At 45.1% G+C, this 25,767-nt stretch overlaps 1 protein-coding gene across 1 annotated transcript; it reads left to right on the top strand.

The window, feature by feature from the left end:
* The first annotated feature begins 1,323 nt into the window (after positions 1-1,323).
* Positions 1,324-23,514, top strand: LOC149916432 (uncharacterized). The gene is made up of 5 exons (XM_090148542.1): positions 1,324-1,424; positions 8,209-8,344; positions 12,183-12,261; positions 21,973-22,262; positions 23,337-23,514. Exons 1-5 carry the CDS (start codon positions 1,324-1,326, stop codon positions 23,427-23,429), a joined length of 699 nt encoding a protein of 232 aa, XP_090004668.1. The 3' UTR covers positions 23,430-23,514.
* The last annotated feature ends 2,253 nt before the right edge of the window (positions 23,515-25,767 follow it).

Genomic DNA, 25,767 nt, shown 5'->3' with positions numbered 1-25,767 from the left:
GGAATTCTTTTATTATTATTATTATTATGAATAAGCTAGTTTTAAATCAATTTCAACAGCTGGAATTAATTTTCCTGTTACTGACTCTTCACTTGGGCCTGTCACAGAGCGGGAGGCTTTCTATTAGCATAAACATAACTGAAAGCTCTGGAATTTGCATTAATGTACTTTTAACAAGTTGACAGTCTTTTGGCACACGCTCCTGAGATCTGAGAAGCAAGGGAAAAAAAGACTGTATTATACCTTACACTGGCTGGATTGTAAGAAGCTGTCAGGTAAAACCTCAGGTTTCTTTTCGTACTGCAAAAATATGGGACAAAGTATCCACTCATATCCACTCATAAGCAGGTGCACATATCTGACAATTTTGCAAAGTCCTTGCTGCTCACTCCTGGCCTCTGACAGAGCATGCTCGTGACTCAAGCAAGCTGTTTTGTTGTTATTTAGTGGATGTGGAACTCACAGAAGGACTGCTGAGGTGCAAAATATTTCTGCAAAGTTTTTAAAGGGTCTCAGGAAATGTTTAGCTCAGTGAAAAGGGCTGTGAATCATTTGAAAAGTGGTCCAAACCCTGCTAGAGACATTGGGAAGTGTTAAGTGAACTGGCCCTGCAAGCCCCTTCTTGCCTTGAGGCAGGCAAAGGGCTCAGCATAGCCATTCTGCTCACCTGTGACATGAGACAATGATTTTATGCATTTGTTTAAACTGAATCATTAAGGTTGGAAAAGACCTCCAAGATCTAGTCCAACCATCAATGCATCCCCACCATACCCACTAAACCATGTCCCTAAGTACCGTGTCTATTTTCTTGTCATCTTCTACTACAAGTGAAGGCCTTTCCTCAAGGTCTTTTCTTTCAATTTTTTCCAGGTAAGGGTCTTTCCATCTATTTCTGTCTCCTAAATGGCAGTGAGTGGTGTTTTGAACCTTTCCCACATTAGCCACAGGACCAGCACTCATTTTTTACATAAATAGAGGCTGACATATTTGTAATTAGGAAAGAAATAACTTTCAGCTATGGCTTAAATTGAAGGTGTTACAGTGTTTGTGAAAAAATGTACAAGTCTGCATCAAATTTGTGTATGTGTTTCTAGTTATATTAGAAAAGTAGGCAGAAAAAAGTATTTGGACTGAAGATCAGACTTGTATCAGTTGCCATGGGAATAAAAGGAACACGGAGAATTGAGGGAATCCTTTAAACTACAGGGTATTCTAGATTGAGTTCTTATTTGACTGTTTATTTAGGCCCTACATTAAGACAAAAATGTGCGTATAGCCAGCTCCTCCTGCTGGATCCAGAGCAACTATTGGAGCTTTAGAGATATGGCTGATGCTGGCCTCAGAACAGAGGAGAGGAGGCTGGGGAGTGCTTGTGATGGTGCTTGGCTGGCTCCCCCGAGCTCCCCTGGCTTCATGCTCACACGGTGAGTCCAGAGATTTGGAAGGGCTGTGGTATTTATCTGCTTCAGGCTCTGTTCTTTGGGCTTGCCTCTTGAGTTTGGAATGACCAAAATGGTACCCATGAGGTATGGAAACGATGAACTGATCTGGCTGACACTGGAGTGATGTGACGCTGCTTACAGGCAGTCATATGGTAATGGTTGTGCTGTTGGGAAGAGTCTGCTAACAGCAAAGTGTTTGTAAATAGCTGAAACCTGACTGAATTCCTCTGTCAGCTAAGGACGGAATCCTTCTGCCACTCCTCTTCCTGCCTCTTTGCTCTTGAACCACAGTTAATTATTCTGGTGAGAGTGTCTCCATGCCCACCAAACCATGTCCCTCAGAGTCACATCTGCATGTCTCCCTTCCCTCTCCCAGGCAATACAAGTTCTTACCTGGCCCCGAGGCCACTTGCTCAGATGCTGCTCTCTGTTGCTTCAACTCATGAAAGGCACTTGAGGTGCACCTGCTCAGCTGTGGCAGCCCCATTGCTTTTTCCAAAGCTAGCTTGAAATCTAGGTCTAGGTGTTCCCCTGGCTCACAGAGCTTCATTGGAGAATCACAAGTTGCAGTCACTGATTAGCGCAGAAGGATTGATCTTTGGAGAAGGGCAATGGGCCACTTCTCTCTATCCTCCAGACCAAAAAGTCTTCTAGGACGTTTATCTCCAAGGAGCCTTTAGAGGAAACCTGCTGTGTTGGTATAAGTAGTTCACAAAGCAGAGAATGGGCTGCAAACGCATGAGAGCTTTACCCACCTGACTGCTTTGTGTCCTCCTTTGATTTAAAAAGCAGGCTTTTCTCTCTCACAAAAAATGAGATTTCTCCCTACCCACCAACCCAAGTCATGCAGTCTTGAATCACCCCAAGTGCAGGGGAAGGGATAACTGCCATGTTAGTGACCCAGCAATGAGGGCCTGGTGCCTCTGCCAGCATTGACTTCACCAGCATCAATGGAAGGTGTTGATAAGGCAACATCAGACCCTGGGCAGGCAATGTGTGGGAGCCGTGGGCAGGGGAGCTGAGGGCTGGGAGAGCTTTGCCGTGATGGGAAGAGGAGTGTGAGAAAGGGAAAAGGAAGGGTGTTTTGGTTTAGAGATACGGTTTGCAGCGCTGATTCACCAGGCTAATCGGATCTTGGTGGCATTTCTCCTCCGGTATCTGCTTGGAGAGTCTGTCACTGTTTTTGAGAATTTATCTTTCTCATCAGAGCTCGGGTTGTGTTGTTTTTTGTGTTTTTTTGGTGTTTTTTCCTTTTTTGCTTTGTTTTTTTTTTTTTTTTTCTTCATTCAATGCCTGTAAGAGGAAGGCATCTGAAAACAAAATGTCCTTTTCTCATAGCTCTGCTCAGTAGGCCTGAGCTATGATAGTTTCTCTTTGTGCTGAGGATCGGGGAGCGATGACCAGTGCTGATCCTTCAACCCCTGCAGCCTGGAAAGAGGGTTCAGGGATTAGTTATGCCATCTGCTCCAACCCCTGTTGTATCTGTTGAGCATCTGTGAGAGAGGGACTGATGGAGGAGCATCTGATTAAAGAACATTGGCTATGCAGGGCTCCTTCAGTGAAACTTCTCCATAAATAGCACTTGTTGCTAACTTAGCCTTGCATGTTTACAGACATTGGTGTTGACTAAAATATGCAAATGAATTGAGGTATTTGAACAACCAGTGAGTATCTAATTCATATTACTGTTGAATGTACGTGTTAGGGACCTTACATTACAATAGATGAAGGTTACAGCCATCACAACTACCTCCCAAACATGGCTGATGTGGGATCCAGCCCCAGCCTGTTTCTTGTAGGTTCCAATCTGTTATTTCCAGATGCCTGATAACTTGCATTTCTACATTTTTTGGGTGTCCCACTATCATGGAGTGCCTTGTGACACCTTTGTTCTTGCTGAGTTAACACTGTAACCCAAGAAGGCTCATACCGGTTTCTAGAGCCTCCTCTTTGAGTAAAGCACGGTTTGTTCTCAGTCTCTTGTCCTGTCTAAGCTATTGATCTCATCCTCCCTACTCACTGGTAGCTTTGACCTGATCTCTCATGTTCCAGAATTGAGTACTTCTATGCTTTACTCATCTTGTACTTTAAGTGAAGTATTTTCAGCAGCATTCAGGATTAATCAGACTCTCCTGAAATCAAAAGGTGTTTTCCCACTGTTTTCAGGGAGAGCTGTTAGAGCAGGGCTTGGTGCTGTTGGGAGTTCTGTGCTGACTGACTGCAGATGGAGGAGTCAGGGGAAGGGCTTAAAGGACCTGCTATGTTTCATGGCAGAAGCAGTTTTGGAGGACTTCAGATAGAGGATCCCAAACAGAGCCTGGAGTGCACGAGGAGAACACAGGGAGGAAGACAAGGTTAACGTGACTTCGAGGAAACCTATTCACATCTTTGGTGATGGCAAGGAATGAATGAAAGATTCACAACCTCCCTGTGATATTGGGATGGCCGTTTGTTGCAGTTATCACAAGGGTAAAATTGCCATGAGTAAAAAAAAAATAAAAATAAAGAAAAATAACATCCTGTTGTCCAGAAATATAAGACAACAGCATTGGCGAAGAGGGCCCATCCTCCGCAGCCCTTCCCCTCATGACTCCTCCACACTCAGGAAGTGGCAAGGCTGTTCTGTGTGGCCAAAAACAAGGCAGCAAAACTCCGGTGAAAAAGGGAGTTAGAGCTGATCGGTAAGCCATGGGCACTGAACATCTCTCGAGAGATAAGTCTCTGATGCTTGATTCTTTTTAGTCCTTTTGGAGACCGTGATAAGGAGGCGGCAGTTGCTTTGTCAGGGTTGCTCACGCTTTTTTGCACACTGTGTTCAGTTGCTGAACTTGTTCAGATAAGACAAACATCTAAACTCCATTTCCGGAGACACATACCAGTCTTTACACTCAGGCGATGGTTATACCAGGCGTGGGCTCCTGGAGACAAAACTGATGTCAAAAACCTGTGAGAAGGATTCTCTATAGCAGCTGGTGCTTTTGTATCTCTTCTGCTCCAAAACTGGAATCCAGACTTTCCAAAGGCGCTGGGGTGTTTGGGAAAATGGGCTGCCAGCATCCCACTGGGAGCAGTGGGGAGGATTGGTTTATGCACCAGGACTCCAGTTACTGCACAGTGACAAATTGGTGTTGACTCGTCCTAAGCAAGGTGCCCAATTTTGCTGTTTTTCTGCACTGGAAATTGAGGTACTTCAAATGCTGTCTAGAAATCCTGCAAGGAGAAGGGCTGCTGAAAATTAGATTCAGTGCCTTCTTTCCTTGCCTCCAACAGATTTTGCCTAAAATCCACCAAGAGAGCCCTCAAAATATTTGATCCCTGGCTGTGCTGAAAGTGCTGTCACCTCTGTCTCTCAGAGATGTTCCTCCCCATGACCCTGCAGAGTGCTCAGCTTAACTCTGGTGAGCAGCAATTGCATCACGTATGCATCTCATCATCTAATCCCATTTATAGCCCAAGATGCCAATAAATTTTAAAAACCTACAATGGAAAGGCCTATTACTATGTCATCTAGGCTACAGTTCTGTCAGTGTAGGGTTATTCAATTAGCTGGGATACAAGTCATTAATATGGCCTTTTTTTTTTTTTTTTAATTGCTCCTACCAGAACAGCGATTTAAGGCATTTCTGAATTCCTGAATTTCCTTTCCCTGCCAGTTGCACAGGGTCAAATGCTGGGCCTAAGGCATGTGACAGTGTCCTCCTGCTGTCTGCTGCAAATCCTGTCTTGAGACCATCTCTGGGAGGAATGGATGCACAGATCCCCCCTTTCACGTGCTGCACTGAATTCTCTGATTCTGATAGCTCAGAAATGCTGTCTAATGGTGCGGATTTCCCAGTTTTTCTGCAGTGGTTTTCTCCACTGCATGGGAGCTGTTTTGGAAAGCAGTGACCTAGTCACGGTGCCAAGGCCTCGGTGTATTTGTGACCTCGTGCTTCACAGTTTCTTCCTGTGTTCTGCTGATGTGCTGTGGAAATTGGAATAACGTGTTCTGCCTGCAGGCAAAACCTCCCAGCCCTGAAGTCTTACAGCAGTGTTTCCCAGATGGAAACATTTCTCCTGCTTTATCTGTATGCACCTGCCAGTGTGTAAGTATTCCCCCCTGTGCCCATCCATTCTGGTGCTCCCCCAGGCTTTCATTCTGCTCTTCCCATTCTAGGCTGGCTGCTTGCCCTTTGGAAAAGCCGTGTCTCCCTTCCTATGGAAAGCAGCTCCCAGAGCTGCCTGAGCCCTGAGCAGCGAAACTTTGCTGTTTCAAAGTCACATTGACCTGAGTACTGCAGCAAATGTGTACAGTGTCTGCTGCCGTTGTTTCGCATGAGGGAGCTGCAGTCAAATATTAAAAAGGCAGCAAGAGCATTAAATTATTCGACAACAGAACATTGTCATTCCTCCATAAAACTATTTTGACCTGTAGTTTTCTATGGAGTCCATTGCTCTTAAATGTGCAATGAGAAAGGAAATTAAAAATTAATCTTTATTTCCATCTCAGAAGAAAACCTTAATTCTCTGCATTGAAATTATACTCGTAATCCAGGGTAATAAATTATAGTTTTTAATTGCAGCCAGTCACAGCCAATCAAATGTGGATGTCTCTCTTTCTCTCGCTTGCTTTAACTTTACTATGCAGAAGAACTCGTGGAGTGCTGGAAAAAATTCATGCACGTTGACCAAGGCTCTTATCATGTAGCATAAGCTCACAACAACTGGGCTCTGCTCTTTTCTGGCACCCTAGAGCTGATGACCTGAGAGTACCTTATAGGGCAACGATTGCACCATACTCTCAGCCACGGGTCTCATGCAAACGGGTCTATTCAACGATTTCAACATGGAGAAGGTGGTGCAGCATCTTGTTCAAGGTTACGTGCTGTCAGTCAGTGAGCTAGGAACAGAATCTAGATTTTGTTCAACTGCTTTTGACTACCAAACACTGCTTCCCCGAGCAGGGACTGGGAGCCAGGATGTGCTGCTCTGGCCCACTGGTGCTGACTTGGCTGGCTTTAAGTACCCAAGCTCTGATGTTGTGTTTCTTCTTGCAAAAAAAAAAAAAAATAGAGGACAGTTGAGTAATGCAGAGGTTTATGCTCAGTGCCTAATGCAGGTAACCTTCGTGTTCTTCTACAGTAGCTGTGTTTTACTTGTGTTGTAGGCGAATGAAATGTTTATTGGTGTTTGACATTGTTGTATTACATATGATGAAAGCTACTTTGGAGTTGGAGTAGCTGACCTTTATGGGTCCCTTCCAAGTCAAACGGTTCTATGAAATGAGTTTGCTAAGATATGGCATGCTTTTAAACCATAAAGGGAGGTGTTTCTGTTCCCAAATAACTGTTGTTTGCATTTGTCAGCTTCTTCCAGTGCTGTCTCACAATGTCTGAGTACTTTCACACCTTCTGCTAGATGATCCTGGCTGGCTGTCACCTCACCACTTGCATGGTGGCACTAAGCCAGGGGTGGTGGTTGTCTCTGAGGGCAGCCCATAACATTCAAATACCTGGGCAGTGCATCTGAGTTCTTTCTTAGCACCTTTGTCCAAGCAGCTCAGCCTTGACATATTTTTTATATCTTTTTTGCTATGTCATATCCAAACAATGATCTAGACCTGTATAGAACAGGGAGGATTTTAAAGGTGTCTTAGCATTTCCAAGCTCAGCTAGGAGAAGGGAAAGCCAATGGATGGATTGGATTCCTTGGCTGGAGGCAGTAATAGAGGGGGTAGAAGTCTATAGTTTTGATAACAGTCCCTAGGTCTGTTTCCTAGCTTTTTCTTAATGTGCTGATATGTGGAAGAGTGGGCATGAGAGAAGGGGCAACAAAGTGACTAAACATCACAGCAGTTGCTGTGGGAATAAGATGTGGTCCACCTGACATTAAAAAGCCTTCTCCAGTTGCACAGTGTTATCAATATATTCACAGTGAAGGTTACTGATCAGGATTAACCTGGCACGTCTATAGTCTTTGATTTGGAGAAGGCTGTAAGATCTCTGCAGTCTGTGGCCATTTCTCCTCATGTGCTCAGAGTGACTGGTAGCAATGAGGAGAGTGGTGAAATCCGTACTTCAGGATGCATTAAAAAGAACAGACAGTAAATCTAGCAACGTTTTTGACCAAGAGCACTTATGTTCTTGATGAGTAATCCCCAGATTCCAGATATGAGTTTTATGGAGTCTTATTCTCCATTGGCAATTTAACAGAGAGCTTCAGCTGGGCTAAAAGAAACATCAGCCTTGGCAAAACATCCCTTGGCCATGGCTGATGTGGAGGCCACTGGGAGTTCTGCTGCCCACCCCATATCACTGATGGCAAGCTGTCTGGGGGGGAGCTCTGAATCCTGCATAGAAACAACAGCAGTGTGCATCAGCCAGGGCTGCTTCTGTCTGCAGTTGTGGGGATGTGGCTGAGCAGCTTGCCCTGGTGGATTTTTATGTTATGCTGCTAACAGTATGCCTAGATTAAAGGTACCTTATGTACACTTACAAATGCTAATCACACCTGATTTGTTTTATCTGAGCTGCTTTTCCATGCGAATTCTAACCCTTTTCTAGGCAGGATTCACCGTGCCATGACAAATTGAATTGCTTGAAGGCTTTTTCTGGTGGTCTAGTTGAATTTTGCAGTTAACTTCCTTTCCCTCTGTTTCTACCAATTAGATTTACTTCTTAATGCTTCTTTTTAAATGTTTTTTTTTTATTATTTTTTTTTATGAGCATTTAATCATGAGTCAAGTCTGGATAGCTTTTCCTCTCCACTGTTTTCCCTCCTGAATCAGTTCCTGCCAGTTTTTGATGGTTTTTATTTTGCTTTTATTCCTCACTTTCTCTCTTAGATATCTACAGTGTAAAACAATTTTGGGGCCTATCCTCCTAGCTGCTGAAACTGCAGAAGAGCATACTTGGCGTGCTGAGGTAAGTGAATATATCCTCTTATGGACCACTAAAGAGATCCTTCAATTTTGAATGAGGAAACTTTGTGTGCCAGGAACACGCTCAGCCCAAACATCTGCTTCCCAACACAGAGCAATCAGAGAGCACCCAGCAGACAATAACTTGTGTCTCCATACAAACAAGGCTCCTTCTGGAAATTAAATGGTTTATCTCAAGTTATGAGACTGCTGACTGCTCTTTGAGAGGTACTTCAGGGCTGGGGAAATAACTGCAGTCCTGTTTGTCATGTCCAAAGGAAGAGTGATCCTGGAATTTATTGTCCTGTGTGCGTAATTTTTGTATCTAGCAAAATACTGAAAGTAGGATTTATGAACTAAACAAACATGTTTCCGGAAGATGCTGGCAGCTGTGTGCCTTGAGCAGTAGTGGCGGCATGGTGAATATATCTCCTCTGAAAATCTTCTTGTTTTATAGGACAATAAAATTAGTGAATGAAAGCAAAAAGGGAGATATAATGGATCTGGATTTTAACTAGCATATGAATCAATATCTCATGAGATCTTGCCTGGAAAAAAAAAAATGTACTTCAGGAGCAAGGGCATGAAGAGAATAGGGGAAAAGAATGGGAGGGGTGGTCTAGTGACTGCAGCTGGAGGTGTGAGCAGGACAGAGCCTCAGCCAGTGGGTGTAATTCTGTGCTCTGCCAAAGGCTTCCCAAGGGCACATCGCTGCTTTTCTCTGCACCTCGTTTTGCCATTGTTAAATGAAGACAGTAGCATTAGAGCAATGGTTGCTTGGCTTGTGGGCAAGATGGCGTTTCAAGTTGAGAGGTTCTCTGATCTGTGGGAGTGGAGACCATGCAACATTGTCAGATTTTCCACCCCGCTGTATCAGTAATTATAAGAAATCATTGATCTCTCACCACTGCATGCTTCGTGCACAAAGGGGAAGATTTTGGTGCCTATTAGGATAGCAATATTTCATACACATTTTCCATTGGTTGGGCGAAAGTTCTTTATGGTTATGAGCTAAGCCTGTCCTCACAAACAGCCATATCTCATCTGTTACAAGTTGCTGATTCTTTCCTTTGGCTCGGAAGAGGAAAAAGATTTATTTGGCATTTAGAAACTTCCCATAGCAACAACAGGAGAGAATAAACATCTTTGCTTTTCCTCTGCCCTGGAGACAGGTCAGAAGATGTCCTTGATGGGGCTGCAGAGTGGTCCTTCAGGCTTGCAGCCACATTGCTTGGTGCTGCCTTGGCTCCCTGGTGGTGGAGGCAATGGGGATTGCCTGCAGGGAGGATGCTGCTTTCCTGGGCCCAGGAGCATTTGCTCAGCCTCCAAACACGTGTGCCATCCAGAGAGATTGTCTGCAACGAACGCTGAGCAGCTCTTCTGTATCAAACACTTCCCACCTTGAAAACTTCCTTGGTTAACTGCTCATTTCTAAATCATTATTAATGTATTTGCACAGGGATTTTAGAATTTAATTAGCCTCTTTTGAACTGCTCTTAGCGTGTTTGTCTAGAGAAACAGAAAATCCCTCCATGACTTGTTTGCTTTCTTCCTTTGCTGGTTTTCACTGGAAGGGGAAGATACCTCTGGGCTTTGCAGGGTTGCAGCCTCCTGCGTTGCAGGATCCATGCAGGCACTCAGGTTTCATTTGGAGCCTTCCTTGGAGTGTTTCCCTTTGCAAAGTGAGGCTGGGCAGAGCAGAGCTTCTGGTGCTCACACACACGCACTTTCCCTCTTGCAAACCATGGTGGTTTTGACTGCTGCCTCTGGTACTGTTGTGTTGGTCCCAGATTGAGGAAGGATGACTAACTTAATCACTGGATAGTTTTGATTTCTAAAATTAAACAGCCTGCCACATGTGCAATGCTGTTGCTGTATTTATGCCAGCAGTTAGCAGGCAGCACCAGGGAGCAAGAGGGGCTTCTCAGCTGCAGCTTGTTCCAGCACTGATGTGTGCAAGCAGATGTTCCTTCCTACTTCTCCCAGCCTTGTGGATTTGTCTCCTTGTAAAAACAACAGCAATTGTGCTCAGAGAGCTTTCTGGCCAAGTTCTCAGCCATCACTTTGTAAATGTATGCTGATGAGCCGTGGTGCAACTCAGCTGCAGAAGTAGAAGGGCCGAGGGGCTGAGCAAAGCCAGAGTGCAGCAAAGCACAGCCCCAACCCAGTGCTGAAGCAGCTGTGGGCTGCAGAATGGCTTCCCTGTGAAACTGGAGGGCTCTGCCCCCCCAGCGTCGCCCAGGTGGTTCTGACCCGAGCTCTTTGCCCTCAATAGGGATGAGATGCCTTTCTCTCACTGTTTGCTTTATAGCTAGCACCACACAGATTTATTTGGGTTATAGGAGAGAGGAAATAAGAGCAATAAGCTGTAGATAAAAGCCAAGGTGAAACGTACAGAGGTGGGATAGCTTCATTCTTCAGAGGAGGACGGGCTGAGGAATGAGATGTTAGCTACTATTTTGGTTCGAGCAGTAGTCCTCTCTTAGACGTGTTACTAAGCTTTGTGTTCTCGTAAAAGGCCTGGCAGGAGGATGAAGAGATGGAAGAAATTTTAGTACTAACCAATGAGAGGAGTGTTTGGGTGAAGCTGAAATATTTTGACGTACTGGATTGGATTTTACCGACTCAGTGACTGAGACGTGCTTTTGTTTGGTGTTAAGCAGGTGTTACTGCAAAGCATCGGTGAGGCGTGTTTTGGTAGAGCCCTGTGTGCGTGTTGAAGAGGTGGCAGGAGGAGGTTTGCTTTTCATTTGCTAAGGCTTCTGATTGAAAACAAGTGGAATCCTTTGGGATTTCCTTGTGAGCTCTATGGATCTGGCAAGTGTATTTAATGGAAGCAGAGAGTGTTCAAGGTAAGTTATTGGATGAGGCACTGGACAACCTGGTCTAGTACCAGATCTGAAGGTTGGTGGCCCTGCCTGTGGTGGGGGGTTGGAACTCACTGATCTTTGGGGTCCCTTCCAGCCCAAGCCATTCTATGATCTGTCCCTTAGGTCAATGTCAAATTAAGTAAACCCTATCAATTATGTCTGGAAGAAGAAAAAAATCAGACGAGTTTTACCAGTGCAATGCTGCATGCTCTCCTGTCAGGTTGCATGAATGCTGCTGGGGTACAAGGGTACCCTAAAACACCATGAGATGACCCAACACTTCACAGCCTTGTGCTCTGACCTGTCACTTGTCATCTTCCAGGCATCATCTTCAGCACCTTCAGTGCAATAAGGCAGTTGTTCTTTGAGTGTCAAAGGTGTGGATTTATGCCTAGGGAATTGCTCTTGGGATGCAAGCATGACTTGTAATTATTTTTTGTTTCCATGAGTTAACTAACTTTAAGTCCATATTTGGATTCATATTTTAACGATAGAACTGCAGCACAAAGGAACTGCTGTTTGTGCCAGCAGGGCACTTGGCTCTCTCCTTTTTGCTGCCTCCTGTCTGAAAGGGAACGCAGCATATATTGATCCCAGCTTTTAGAACTCCTTCTATTTATGAACCCAAATTGCAGAATGAAGGTCCGAAGAGCACTTGAAAAGGGCAAGATCTATACGAGAACGACAAAGGGAATAAATTAAAGCAGCATCCCCTTTCTAATGGGCTGCCAGCTGCTGTTAGTGAGGGGATGCCCCAGTGCCATCTACCTGAGCTATGCTCCAGCATCAGGGGATTTTCTTGAGCACAGTATTGATTTTTGTTACTACATTAAGCTTTTAACTTTGTCAATGGTATTCTTGGAAATCATTACTGCTGTGATGCGCAGCACGAGAGGTGAAATATCTCTGCTGCTGCTGCTGTGTGGGTGCAGTCTGTGATCTCTTCCCTTTTTCTTCCCTTTGTTGTGGAAGCCCCATTCAGCTGATGCACCTCAAGGAGAGCGAGGAGGCAAGGAAGTAAAATTGCAAGCCAGGATGGCCTTGGAACTGGGTGAGAGAGACTGATTTTTTCAACAAATTGGTGACAACTTTTTAAGCTTTCCTAGAGGCTGTGAATGTGGGGTAGGGGGGTCAGAGCACAGCCCAGGGCTGGTGCTTGGGGTCCACTGGGTGGGTGTGTGGATGTGTGCTGTGGGGGCTGAGAGCTGCAATCAGCATGCTTATTCCTGCTTGAACAGTGCATCTGAAATGAACTCAGCTACCGGGTGAGCTCAGACTCTTCCTACTTGAGACTGAAGACAGTTAAATTAGGGAGCAAAGAGACAGGAGTGGAGGGCTGCTGTTACTGAGGTTTAGGCTAGGTCCTAAGCTTGTTTCCTATAGACAGAGATTAACACAGACAGAACATAAAGCTGCACGTCCAAATGGCTGTGGTTGTTTCTAATCCATCCAGCTTCCCGTCAGAAGGGAGCTGCTCGCAGACAGGAGCATTTTACTGCAGACTCAGCTGTGCTGTGCTGTTAGAAGCTGTTAATTCCCCATCCTGTCTCCTCCTCCTATTGCTCCCTTCCCAACAGCTGTTCTTGGATCAGGCTGGCTGCCTGCTCCTTGGAGTCTGTGTGTGTGAGCCCTGAGATGTTCCATTTCAGGACAAGGTAAGGCAATTCCTGCCTTAGCAATCCTTCACCACTGTGACCTCCTGAAAGATGTGAAGGTCCCAGAGGAGGGAATACCTCATTAAGGAGAGAGCTGATGTCATAGAATCAATGGAATCATAAAATTATCAAATCTGGAAAAGGCCACTAAGATCATCAAGTTCAACCATCAACCCATCGTGTGGTCACAGAAATGACAAATGGCCAAGTCTTAGTGGCTTCTGTGTTATCTGGCCCCACGGTTATTTTCATGTCAGTTCTTTGCAGGAAAGAGAGGTGTAAGGAACTAGGAGGAACTGTCCCATCCCTTCCACTGCCCCAGGATGGAGCCAACTTACTTAAGGTTTGTTTCGGTGCAGGACAGCAGAGTGGGGGCTCTACTCTGTGCTTGGACCAACTCTGTCTGCCTCACTTCCACCAGACCCCTCTGCACAACCCTTTGCAACGAGAGCAGATGCTGCTTGGGTGGGAATATGTTGTTCTTCATAGTGTCTCCATGCTGATAGCTCTGATGAGAGGTGGTCCAGCTCGTTGCTAAAAAGCATTCTGCTGACAGAATGTATGCCTGGGAGGGTGATGAGCCCTCACCTTAGCAAAATGCAGAGAGAATTTTTCTCTTCTGCAGTCTTCCCCCCTCCCCCAGTCCACTGCTGTGTCAAAACCTCGAGTTTTGTGTAAAGTTGTTAAATAAGCTTCTGGGCAAAATAAAAGATCAAAAGAGGTCTAATTAGCTACAGTCTGCTTAGGAATTGTGGATGTTCACCTAGTTTTATAAATTGACACTTTTAACATTAAAACTCAAAGCAAAAAACGATGTAATTATTCTTTTTTTTTTTTTTTTTTTGAAGCTTAGGTTTAATGTCTTTATTGAAAATTGGGTACTTCTCTGGCATCTCAAGATGCTTTATTCTATCAAATCTGGAGCAAGTCATTTTTCATTTTGGATTGTAATGTGGTATAAATGATAAGAGCCTGATTCAGAAAGCTTTTTTTTTCCTCCCCACTGGCAGCTTGACGAGAAAGCCTCATAGTCACGTCACAATAACCCTGAAGATAATCTATTGTTTGAGTCTTTGTGAAACTGCTTGCTTTTATAAAGGGGAAAAGTGAGGTTTTTTTGAGCTCGTGGTTAGGGTGCCTGAACCTCACTTGCTGTCACAGGATTTTTGCTTCTTTTTAAATTTTATATCTTTTACCAGACATAGGATACCAAGGTAAGAGTAGATACCTGCTATGATGGTCCGTGCTGTGATCATCTATTGAAGTCTATGTGCAGTCTAATTGAAACTCAGAATGTAACAGGTAGCTGAATGGAGAACAGCTGGTGGTTGGAGCAAAGGAGGAATGAGAGATGCATAGATGAGCTTTGTTATAATTTTTGGGCTTGTTTCCAAACTCTGACCATTTGGATGTACCACGCATGCTTCATGTTCACATCAAATCTCCCTGAATTTGACCTCAGTATCATAGAGTGGGCAGATGAGAGGAGGGTCACAGTGAAGTCATGTTAGAGCTGGACTGTTTACAATTATTATTTACACTGTGGCAAGACACACAGTCTCCATTTAGAACCAGAGGGTGATGGTGCTGGCTCTTCCCTAGCGCATAGGAAGTCCTGGTGCCTGCCCCAAAGACCTTACCACCCATAAAGAGAAATGGCAAATGCAGGGATTGTATTTGTGTGAGGGTGACTGCAGAAAAGGGTCAGTCCCCCAGTGAACTTTAAACTTTTTTGGATGTTTATCTAAAAGTTCATGCAAATGGAGGTGGATTTCTTTGATCTGGGGTTCTCATGAGAGCTGTCTTTTGTAATTTCGACTGCTCCCTGGCTTGTGTCAGAAATGCTGTGAGTGGGGTCTGCCCTGGGATTTGGCACAGCCCAGGTTTTAACAGGGCTGGAAGGGAAATGGAGCAAGATTCAGACAGCAGAGTAGAGCTTGCAGAAGAGAATTTTTATTGGCATCTTTTATATCATTCTAATTCAGAAGTTTCAGTTCTTGATGATGATGCTGGGCAGAGGTTCAAGATTTCATTTGCAGTTGGCTCAGCTCAGATGCTGGAGGAAGCTTCTGTGATTGGGAGGAAGATCCTTTTCCTGCAAGAACAGAATTTCTCATTTGACATTAGGAGTGGAATTAGAGCCTCCTTAAAGATTCCAGTGGGGATTTGCTTGAATTTTTCTGCTTCTCTGGCCCAATGTGGCAATTAGAGGAGAAATGTTTGGTTGTTGCTGCGAGTGATCTGGCTGCTTGCTCTTGTGGATTTCTTGATAATCAGAGCTCACTGAATAGAATGCTTGCTACAAATGTGGTTATTGATTCATAGAGATTTTTCTGAGAATGGAAGCTTATCCTTTATTACTTTTAAGTTGTTTCATTGGCTAGATAGTGAACAGACATTACTTTCACACACCGGGACAGCTACTTTCTGGAAAAGGTTCAATTATTATTCTTTGCACATGCTCAGTATGGGTTGTGCTACCATACAGTGTACGTACAGTCCAAGCCTTTTCCCATTTGCTGCATAGCAAGACATCCACTGGCCTTCTTTGGGAAAGATATTGGCAAGAGTATTGGTGCAGGTTTACCAGGGAGGTGGTGGAGTCACCATCCCTGCAGGTGTTCAAGAACCATGGAGATCTGGTACTGAGGGATGTGGTCAGTGGGCATGGTGGAGGTGGGCTGATGGATTGGATGATCTTAGTGATCTTTTCCAACCTTAATGATCCTGTGAGATAGAGCCCGGGAGCAGCTCTGGGAGCAGATGCAGTGTGATTCCATGAGTTGCTGCTTTGTTAAGGAGTTAATGAGGAGGAGTTTTATCCCTCTGCCCCACCCAGAGCAAGAGGAGATGGGTGTCTCCATGGCTGTATGCTGGGTTGAGAATTTGACTTCTCTGCTTGTTCTCTTGACTGCTCTGTGTGTTTGCTGTGCTGCTCAGAGGGTGTGCATCGCACGGAGCATCGCTCCTGGGAAGCTGAGCTTGGACAGCACAGAGCAGCTTCCATCTGGCTCTCATATAGCCATAATGGTCATTAAATAACACTTTAATGTTTTACAGCTTAATGTTTTTGTTTTAATATTAAACAAAGATTTTCTTTAAGGGAATTTAGTTTAATCATCTGGTTGCATGGCTGACCTGAGGAGGAGCACTGAAAGCCTACAAAATTCCCCAGATGCAGCAGAGAATGAAAGCCCTTACGATTTAATAAACTATCCAAGACGAAGCAACTGGACTAATAAGTTTGTGATCTGTACCTGAGGGATGTGAATGCGTGCGTATATCGGAGGAAGGAAAACACCACTTCCATCAGACACAGCTGGTACTTAAGGCTAAATGCATAAATTGTTTTTTTTATTTTAATTCTTTCATCTTTCCTATGTTTCTTGTGCCAACCTCCCCATTGGAAGTACTTCAATTGCAAGTATGTGAAATTGCCGTTTTTTCTCCTCAAGAACATGCAAGTCTTGTAAATCCCAGTTATCATTTCAGCTTTTAGAAAGTTACCTGAGTTGACAGATGAACCATGCAGATGCCCATCAAATCTGCTCCACCACTTCAAGCTAATGCCTTGTATTTTAGTGCCCATCCAAAAATTCCAAATGGGTACATCACCATTTAGGTAATAAATGAAATAAATTCTTATCTAAACACAGGGTTATGACCACATGTTTAAGAGATGGGTTGCTGTAAGTAGTTAGAGCTTGTAAGTTATAAGCTGTCATGGGTTCTGATGTCTCTCCTCCTCTCAGAGAAGTCCATGAGGTCTTGTTCTTAAAGTTCATTTTCAATGTTTTTGGCTCTTAAGAATTTGCTAGGCGTTTTCAAGCCTCTTGAGAGCCACACATCAACCTACAGGAAAACATACATTTGTAAAATGATATTAACTTCTATAATTTCTTGTCATTTATTAACTTCATTCAAATGACTCTTGACCATTTTGATTTCAGAAGCATTCAACGGAGTGCTGAGTTTTCATTTCCCTTTAACAGAGAGATACTGGAAACAAAAAATGTGCTTTTCTGCTTGCTGTTGGACAAGGCTTATGGGTAGAGATAATATCTTAGACAAACTGGGATGGCTGGAGAGCTTAGGTAAACTTGGAAGCATTGAGTCCTTCTTCAAGCCTGAAACAGAAGCTTGTAATGCTGAATTAGCAGCTGCTCAGGGTTCAGTTAGATAGTCATCAATTAGAGCTTTGGAGGAAAAAAACGTAGTAAGTATTGGTGTATTCTGGTTTATGTGGGACACAGAAAGGATGACAGCTTCTATATCTTAAGTATAGGACAGATTTGTTTCTCTTGAGTAGCCCATAAGAGCATATGGTCATGTAAACTCCTACTATATGCTTAGGGGACTGTGCATCCCCAAGAAATGACTCGTGTGCTTCACGTTTTCTTCCCTTTTTTAATCTCTGCAGGCTGTCTGGAACCTGGGAATTTGGCTTTTACATTTGCAGCCTTTTTTGCTCTAACACAGAACAATCTTCCAGGTGGAAGCTGAAACCCTGTCCCTGGGGTAGCAAGGCCATGCAGAAGGTCACAAATGGCTGACAGTGCTGAGCTGGTGAGATCTGCTCTTCTGGTTTTGTCAATGATTATCCCGGCCTGACAAAGGTTCTACCATGAGCATTGTGGTAACTTCTTAAAGTTGATTGGGAGCTATTAAGGAGTGATAAAAATCAGGTATTTCTGACCACGGTGATCAAAGGAGGAATTCAGTGATACTACAATAGGTGCTTGGAGTTCTCTGGGCATTGCCATCAGTATTGTTTAATGACCCAAATGCTATGGCTGTGTTGGGCAAATAGCAGCATTGGCAGCCGTGTAGAAGTTCTCAGGAGACAGGGATTTCAGAGCGACAACATAACTCATTGCAAGCTGTCTGCTTTCCCTGAATGCTGGCAGTTGTCATATTGTGACTGTCAGCCCGGAGGTTGACCCCACTTCCAGAATCCTGATTTATTCAGAAACCTGCAGATTTCCTCTCTCAGATTTCAAGCATGTTGCTTGTGGTCTAAAGGCAACAGTTCCACCAGCTGAGCTGTTGAAGGTTTCTTTCTGGCTGAGGTTACAGGACACGTGTTAAAAGCTGGTGTCAAGTGAATGCAGCCTAATAGGATTATGAAGTTTTCCTCCCCCTGTAAGAATGAGGGTAATTTGATGCTCCTGGCCTACCTAAAAGAATATGCTGTTTGGGGAACGGATCCTCCACTCTGCCATGCTGAAAGGTTGCTAAGATGTCAGGAGGCTCAGAGCACAGAAAGCATTATGCTGAGAGCTCAGTGAGTGCAGCCATTAAGTCCCCTGGCAACCCAGAGTGACCTTTCCCCAGGTCTCCCACAAAAAACTTGTTGCACGTCCCCTCCCTGTTGGTGTTTGTAGCAATGGCTGGCGGGAGTTTGGCTGTTTGCAATGTAGGCCTTTCATGCACGAGTCCCCAAACTGCTGGAGCCCATTGCACTGTGGAACTCTGAATCTCCTTGCTCCTACTGACCAACAGCCAGCAGTTTCCCAGGCATCGAGCATGTGTGTGAGTGTAGTAATGAGTCATTGCTTTGGGGCTATTGTTTAAGTCTTCAAACCATGGAAGGAAACCAGGAGCCTGTTACATGTCACTAAAGGTCACTGGCTATTTTTACAGATTACTTTAAAGAACACCAAAACTGCACAGAAAGAATATTCAGGTTACAAAGCCGGAACTTTGAAAAGTATTTTCACTGCTAAACTATCACAAATGGCTTTGGTGTGTGTGCAAACTGTCATTTTTCAGGGACCCACAGCTTGGCCAAAGGTGTGTTGCTCCCCATGGACTATAAGAATATTATTCTCTGGCACCATTGTGACCTTTCTTCCAAAATGAAAGCAGTGTTGCAAACTATCGTGCTGAGACTGTTTGACCAATGCTTGGAAGAGATAGCAGTTTATTTCTTTTTAACTTGGGTTAAAAGTTTTCCTCCATTGGATAAACTGTATTAACTGAAACTTTCACCCAAATCCCAGCTGGGGCAGACAAGCAGCATGGAAAGCTTTAATTTGAAAGATTAAAGTGAAATTCTAAGCAACTGGAGCCTTATAATTCTGTACAATGTGGTCAGCCTATCAATGGGAAATCATTTTTTCTGTCTGTTCTGCTTTTGATGTCATTCTATCAAACATTTAATTGGGAGACACAGCATTAGCTTCAAACTCATTTTGAAGCAATGAGCATTAGTCAGACATAAACAAATGGGCTGGGGGCAAACTACACAGCTGCCAAGTGGTGGGGGAGATTTTAACAAGGGCCTCATGAGCCGATGCCCCCAAGAGAAGGAAATTAGGATGGATAGCAGGAAAAGGTTTTTGCACTAAGTGTGGTAAGGCGCTGGCACAGGCTGCCCTGAGAGGTGGTGGTGCCCCATCCCTGCAGACAGCCGAGGTCAGGCTGGGCAGGCTGTGAGCACCTGATGGAGCTGTGGGTGTCTCTGTTCAATGCAAGGGGGATTGGACCACATGACCTTTAAGGGTCCCTTCTGACTCAAACAATTCTATGAAATTGCCACTGAGCAGAGAACAGAGCTCTGAGGAGAGGAAGCAGGGGTCGTGCAGCAAATAGGAGGTGCTGGAATTGAATAATCCTGAGCAAGGCATGAGAGTGCTCAGGTTGGGAATGAAGCCCTGGTGTTGGAGCACTCCAGACAAGGGAGTGAGCTTCAGTGATGTGCTGTGATCTGAGAGCAACCCGCGCTCCTGGGGACATGGGGTAATCTTCTGGTGCTTCAGGGGCAATTTGTGAGGTTAAACTGGAGGTTGTGAGGTTTGAATTAGTCCCCATGCAAATGTGGGTCAAAATGCTAATGTATACTTAAAGAAAAACTGTGCAGGCAGCAAGCTCCTTGAAATTTCATCCTTGTGGTGACCAGACCTTAGGGAGCACATAATAGGGAGCAACCTTTGCTAATTCTCAGCCATGGCCGCAGCTGAGCACTGTGGATGAGGAGCCCAGGACAGAGGCAGGTGTGACTTCTTTGAGGTCATATCTCAAGTCAGAGCGCAATTCACTGCCGGGTTTGTGGTCGTGCTGCTGGAGCAGGCTGCCCAGAGTTGCTGGGAATACGTTTGCTTTTAATCTCTGAGCCATTCTACTTGCTGAAGTGCCTGGAATTTGTCTCAAAAATATTTTGGAGGGGAAATGCAATCATAAAGCTGGATCTTTGGGCTATGCATGCTTCATTTCAGAGCCATAACATCTTTGATGGGGGTGAGTGTTGCTAACCTGCCTCCTTTGTTTTCTGACAAGGAGAGTAATTTTAAAAATAACATTTTAATCCCTTACACTGCATCCATGTCAGCGTTAGCTTAACTCAGCCCACATTTCAGGAACTCTGGGAGGTGTTTCACTTTCATTCAAGTAGATTTAGGTCTTTTATTACTTTCATGACACTACTGCTAACTGGGACCAGAGCCTGACATGTGCAGCAGGGAGCAAAGTCCTACTCCCAGCAAAGTTCCTGTTAGTTCCTTGCACAAAGCTCTGTGCTTCCTCTCCAGCATCTCTGGAGCCTCGTAAGACCATTCCTCTTCCCAGCACAACTCAAGCTGGTCCCATCCCTCTCCTGGAGCTAATCGTGTTTTTCCTGAGCGAAAGGAAGATGTTCCCAGTCTCTGCAGATGCCATCCAGCCATCCCGGCCAGCTCGTTTCTGCCCTGCTGAGAGATGCCCACAGGAGTAGCGCAGGCATCGCGCTGGCCTTCCACAGCCAATGGGAATGGGCAGGGACAAAAGTAAGGCTGGCAGCATGAAAAGGCTGCTTGTTGCAGCGTTTCATGGCCAGTGAGCATGACCAGCCTTCAGGGCTAATTACCAGAGGAGAGAGAAGTATGTTCTTGTCAGCAGGCCTACGGGGTTACTAGTTAATGAAGCAGATCTGCAGGTAGCTTGTTCGGTGGCAAGAGCGAGTGACTGCCCTGTGTCCTCAGGGATGTGGGCAAACCCTGGTGTTGTGCTGGCAGGCTTACAGCATGAATGTGTCTCCATGCTGCAGGAATCCCTTTGTATTGCTGGGTCATCATGTGCCCAAAAGCTAGTTGTCTGCTGTCCCAGTGCTGTGCTGGTCTCCATGCAAAAGAAGGGAAAGAACAGAGGGGAGTAAACAAAGTGTGAAGTCTTTGCCCAATCTGGTGTGTGTGGACAGACACCAGTGGCTATTTCTGGCTCTTGATTTCATGCTCTCAGTTCATTAAACTTATTCCATCTCATGTCATCTCTTTGGCTTGTCCTGGATTAGGTACTGCTAATGAGGAGCAGCATCTGTGGTATGAGACTCCTCCAAGTCTGTTGTGATAACTACTACTTGCTAGCATCACTGTTACCTGCCTTTTAACCCATCAACGTGATGATATTTGACAAGGGATCTCTGTAATACAAAAAAGCTGACTTATGTATCAGACAACGTTATGCATCTCCTCTGCCAGTGTTCCTTGCGTATGTACCAGAAATGATCCTTTCATTGTCAAAATGTCACCTATTTGAGCTGATGGTTGGCCTGTGGAACTGCATGAACATCCCAATGCAAGACTTGTGAACCAGTATCACAGCAGAATGGCCTGGCTGCACATGGGGAGCACAGAATGCAGCCCTAAGGACGATGCAGGTCAGAAGTGAGATATGTTGGTGCAGAAATCTGGGAGAAGGTGCACTGTGCCTGGCTAAAGCCTGCTGTTGCCCATCTGTGTGTTTCTCCACTTCTGGTAGAGAAAATACTTTTTTTTTTTTCTTTTTTTCTGGGATTTTAAGCAAACATGTCTTGGGAAAGAGCCAGCCTCCCTTTAGTCTCTGATTGCTACACAATCCACCTGATAAGAGGCAAGGAAGATGTTTTGGGTACAGTTGTGTCTTTGGCCTCCATTCAGGCTACAGAAATGTCTGCCACCCCCAGGAGAGCACAGAGCAGGGATGTGAGAGCCACAGTTGTGCTCCTGCACAGTGCTCTGCATCCAAGATTCTGCACAGAGCAAACAGCTGCTCCTGCAGCTCCAGGTCTTGACACCAACCTCTTTTAATGGCTGTGGTCTTGTTTATAGTTATGCTGCTTCCCTCTGCATTTCTACCAACAGGTTCCAGGCTCTGATCATCCCCCGGGATAGATCTCATTGCTGCCCTTTCTGCTGGGGACCGTGCAGGAGACACAGAAACACTGCTACCAAGGGGTGCAGAGAAGGATGTGACAGCATCACCAGCCTTAGAAGAAACAGCAGCAACGAGAGAGATGGAAAGTCTGGACGTGGCCAACCCTGATGGAGCAGTGGTGGAAGCATCAGAAAGCCCAGAGGCAGAAGGAGTTGCTGAAATTATCCGAGCAGCAGAACGAATAGCAAAATCTGAAGTGGCCAAGGTGCTGCAGTCAGCAATAGCTGAGGTAGAGGCCCAGCAGCACTGGTGCCCACTTGGTGCCCCTTGGGTTAGGCTCATGCAGCCAGGGCAAAACCTGGCCTTATAACCCTGCCCTCTGAATGCCTCAGGTGGATGAGACTTCTCCTGGAGCTATGGGAGAGTGTTATTTTGGGAAAATTGGGAATGATTAAAAAAAAAAAAAAATCCTTAAAAATCCCCACCTAGGGTTTGTGCTCTTTTCCCATCTGGTTTCCCTCTGTCTTTCAGATGAGCTTTTTTTCCATGACAGCGGGCACTTTATCAGGCCTGGTACAGCTAAGGATACAGAGCGCTCTCCATTACAGCCCCGCTGGCCACATGCTCATCCTGTTCTGAAACATTCATATTTGGGGGATCAAAAAGGGTCCACGCACAGTGTTTACTCAGCCGAGAATTTTTATTTGACATTTGAGCAATTATGCCTTGTGTTGTCCGTGAGTTTGCCGAGTGTGATAAACGTGCTTTTCCCATTTGAAAAAACCTGTCTTTTAACATTGATGATGTGGCGACAGATTTTCAGCAGGGCTGGGAGCTGGATTTGCCAGGGCTTGGTGCCCGCTCTCGGAGCCAGATTGTCAGATGTTCGGCAACCAGCAGCTCCCTGTTGGGTGTGAGGCCTTTGGACATGTTTGTTCCCATGTGCGGAGCTCATTTGTTGCCTGCACACCACTGAGCATCCACCTTCAGCTATAAGGACTGCGCGCAGGAAAATCTGGATCTCATCTCCCCAGGCTCTGATTTCATTTTGAGTTTGCAGGGTCAGCTTGCTGCCGTCATCATTTCCTGGGCCCCAGCGCTGCCCTGAGTGCACGTCTTTGCTGGAGGACATCTTCCTTTAATTTACCCCTGGAAGTAGCTTTGCTCAGGATGGGCACTTTGGTGTGTGTTTCAGTGTGCTTTTATGTCTCATGGAGATCAGCTGGACTTAGGCACATGCTGAAACAATTCCTTAAATCAGAATGTGCAGAGGGGCCTTTATTTATAATTTATTTATAAATATCTGTGGTGTGTTTTCCTATGGTTTTTCCAATGTTTCATGCATTTACTCTTGACTTTTCAGCTCAAGGAGATGAGGAGGAGCGCATGGTTAAAGCCAAAGAACACCACCCAACAGGAGGAGGAGGACTGGGAGAAGAAAAGAGAGGTGATGTGAGATGAAGGTTGGTTCATACCCAAAGGAAGGCTCATACCGTGAGCATTCCCATTACATCCCCTTTGTAAGTGCCCATTCTATTTAATAAAGATATGCCACATTCCACGTGCAGAATCGTTCATGGGTTTGAAGGCCCTTGTCTCCTGGCTTTGTGAAACGACAGCTCCACACCAGCTCCTCCATGATGAGGGAGGGCAAGGAGCTGATTGTGATGGAAAATGTGTTGCTGGCGTGAAATGGTATAAAAAAGAAATAATTTAAAATGTCAGGTCAAGTTGCTATGCCCTGTAGGCCAGGGCATGATCTGCAGGAGGACTGCTAATGCGAATTAGTCTCACATCCCAGCAGAGCAGGTGCAGTTGCTAGCAGCCTATCCAGCATGCTCCAGCTCTGAAGCATTTCTTGTCTAGGTAGGATGAGTAAGTATGATCACTTTTCTGTTTTGTTTTTCTAATTTTGGTTACTTATCTGGTGAAAGTAATGGGAAAGACTTCTCCATCCAGACTGATAATAGCAAAAAGAAAGAAAAAGTCCACAAGAAAGTCAAGAAATTGGAATCAATTGGTAAATTGGAAATCAAGATGGTATTGTCAGCATGAATGGCGTGCTCCCCAGGCAGTGCAGGTTGTCGTTAGAACTGGCGTCACAATTTTGAGAGGGGAATATGGATTCTTCCAAGGTTATTTTCTCAGCCTGGGAGGTGTAGGTAAGTTTGGGTGATGAAGCACCACAGGAAGCAAACTGGCAACAAGATGGTACGGAGTGTGGGATCAGAACCAAGAAAAGCTTGGTGCACATCTCCCAGATTCTCCTATGAAGGATGAGCACAGTGTGATGCCTGCAGTGAAGTGGGAAATGCACCCTTCTCCTGCAGTGACGTCAAAGGGGTTTCAGTGCCCTTCCCAGTGCACCCAGCACCAGTGCTGCCTTCGCTCTGGGGCAGCGACAGCCAGGGAGGGGAGAACAGCAACCTCTGATCAGAGCTCAGCCCCCTGGCCCTAGATCTGAGGAGACAGAGCCCGCCCTCCCTTCCCTTACAATAATTTTATTTTATTACAAAAAGAGCCCATATTAAAAAAGCTCATGATTATGTTTTCTGTTCACCAAGACTTTTCCTGTATTCGACCTTTGGATAACCTCCAAGGCTTGCAAACATTTGAAAGGAGTAAAGGAGCTCGTTTTATTGCAGGGCCTCAGCATACATTCTTTCCAGCCTATCTTTAACATCAGTTGACAAGAATTATATAATTGCAGTCTGTGATCCCTTTAAGGCTAAAACGTATTCGTTTTCCCTCAAAGAACACTTCAGGTTTCAGAGTTAAATGTATACATTTTTTTCCATCTGGGCTATTCTGTAAAAAGCTGCTTTCTCTTCAGCTGGCAAGTCCCATTCTACCAAGTTGCATGGATTTATTTTTTACTGCGGTTTTCAGCTCACATGTTAACAAGTAGAAGAAAGAGCCTCCAAATCCCAACCTGTGTTTCCCATTGCATTGGAAAATTAGTGGGTTCCAAAGACCATGCAGGGGGAATTATCCTCCTTAGGTAGAACCAAATAAAATTTCAGCGTGCTGATTTAATCAAATTAGTGTCTAATGCTAATTGATAGGCAGCCTGGAGACGGACAGGTAGCTGGACTGGATCTGATCTCGCATTGCAGAGGTATGATGTAACCCTCTGGGCCAGGAAGGAATTGCTGTTCTCCTATCAGAATGGCATCTGCCACCACATTGTAGGAAGCCGTGGACATCAGATACTCGGGTAGGAGCTGGGGAATGATGCCAAGAGAGAAATCTGAAGATATTACCTAGAATTTAAAAAAAAATGAATTGGCTGCAGCCAAGATGACATTGTTTGCATATGTTCCCTACAGTTCAGGTTTTCACTGCTTTGAGAACAGCAGCCCTGGGACTGTCCGCTCCGAGCCAAAGCGATGCCCCAGTGCTGAGCTCAGTGAGCAACAAACTGAAAGTCTGCAGAAAGGGAAAAACAACAGAAAAAAAAAAACCCTCCCTGCTCTTAGTACTTCCCAACAATGAGAAATGGAGGGAGCAGCAGCCTGGTCATGGGTATCTGCATGCAGGAAGGGAAGTTGCATTTATCTGGTAAATGAGCTATTAGGAGCGATTAAGCTGTTTGAAGCTGGGGCTCAATGGGCCGATTGTCTGCCCTGGTGCAGCTGAGGGGCTGGGGGTCCAAGTGGGGGCTGAGGGGCTGAAATGAAGAGGTTTAAGTGGTGGATCCCAACTGTGCTTACCCCAAACCTCCGCGTCCTTACCTGTTGGATGGTGGTAGCCAATATGCTTTTGTCTGAGTACTTTAGGAAGTGCAAACTTTT

Source organism: Phasianus colchicus, chromosome 11, assembly GCF_987193195.1.
Source record: "Phasianus colchicus chromosome 11, bPhaCol1.hap1.1, whole genome shotgun sequence".
In the NCBI taxonomy this organism is placed as follows: Eukaryota; Metazoa; Chordata; class Aves; order Galliformes; family Phasianidae; genus Phasianus; species Phasianus colchicus.
This window is presented reverse-complemented; position numbering and strand designations above follow the sequence as displayed.

Coding starts and splice junctions, on each gene's coding strand:
- LOC149916432 (XM_090148542.1), top strand. CDS start 1,324: ATGGCTGATGCTGGCCTCAGAACAGAGGAGAGGAGGCTGGGGAGTGCT. Junction 1,425..8,208: donor CCTGGCTTCATGCTCACACG/GTGAGTCCAGAG, acceptor CTCCTGAATCAG/TTCCTGCCAGTTTTTGATGG. Junction 22,263..23,336: donor TGCAGTCAGCAATAGCTGAG/GTAGAGGCCCAG, acceptor TTGACTTTTCAG/CTCAAGGAGATGAGGAGGAG.